The following is a 1215-nucleotide window of genomic DNA, read 5'->3' as shown; positions in this document are numbered from 1 at the left end:
TATGAAGCGAATGATATGATGAGTGTTGTGAATGCTCCTTCTGTGATCAGTAAGTTGATGATTGGTGACAATTGTTGTAATGAAGTCAATTTCACTTCTTTGGATTTGAGTCGATTTGTTCATTTGAAGTCATTAGTGATTGGAAAGAACTCTCTGAATGAGATTGTGAATATCACAGGTGTTGAATATGAATTGTTGAATGAAGTGATTATTGGTGAGAATAGTCTGAGTTCATTGAGTCATTCGTGAGGAATTGAGTGTTGATTGATGACTAGATACACAGTGAATAATCGCAATACCTTGTTGAGTATTCCTTGGGATGTAACTGCACTGACTGTAACTGCCAATTCATGTAATGAAGATACCATTACTGCTGTTGATTTGAGTTCATTCAAGTTTCTTCGAAGGGTTGTGATTGGTAATAGCTGTTTCGGATATGTTCAGTTATTCTCGATAGTGGGACTCAATTGGCTTGAATCAGTCAGTATTGGTGATAACAGTTTTGGGAGTGATGGTTCTTTATGGGAGGGCAGTGAGTTCAAGATTATGAATTGTCCACAATTGAAGAGTTTGAGTATTGGATATTGGTCATTTCGTCGATACAATGGATTTGAATTGTCTGAGTTGCCTCAACTGATATCTGTTGTAATGGGTAATTATGGTTTTTATAATGCTCGTAATGCAGTATTCAGAGGTATGAATGATGGAAGAGATGGATTGTAGACTTGCCATCATTGGAGACTATTGTTCTAGGAAATAATGCCTTCCAGAATGCAGAATATGTAGTATTTGAAAGTATGTGATAATAGGAATTGAACATATCAGATCTTCCTAAGTTGACAGTGTTACGATTATGGAGTTATTGCTTGAAAGGTTCGACTTCTACAAAGACAACTGATGTAATTCCCTATTACTATAAGAATACTCTTATCATGAGGAGTATGTTATGTTAACAGTTCTAATCATCAGATCTACCATCTTTGAGGACACTAAGCATGACTGGTAATTATGTATTTGGGAATATGGGTTTTGTAAGGTTAGAAAGTATCACATTTGGAAGTATCAAACAATAGATGTTCGATCACCTCTCACTATTGAAGTATCTAGTTCTTATCAATTCCAATACACTCACACTCTTGAAGTGAATAGTTGATGATTGGATTGTTGATTCAGATGTAGATGCATCTAGTCTTGCTCAGTTGATATCATCCAGAA

General features: G+C 35.6%; 1 protein-coding gene across 1 annotated transcript; it reads left to right on the top strand.

The window, feature by feature from the left end:
* Positions 1-267: 267 nt before the first annotated feature.
* JH06_5693 (hypothetical protein) lies at positions 268-953 on the top strand (the record flags this gene model as incomplete). Its single annotated transcript, XM_014669198.1, has 4 exons — positions 268-395; positions 426-694; positions 724-782; positions 810-953. The coding sequence occupies 4 exons, from the start codon at positions 268-270 to the stop codon at positions 951-953; spliced, it is 600 nt and encodes a 199-aa protein (XP_014524684.1).
* Positions 954-1215: the final 262 nt, after the last annotated feature.

This window comes from Blastocystis sp. subtype 4 (genome assembly GCF_000743755.1).
Source record: "Blastocystis sp. subtype 4 strain WR1 chromosome Unknown seqid_0918, whole genome shotgun sequence".
NCBI lineage: Eukaryota > Bigyra > Opalinata > Blastocystidae > Blastocystis > Blastocystis sp. subtype 4.
Note: the sequence above shows the minus strand (reverse complement) of the source record. Positions and strands in the feature narration are given on the sequence as shown.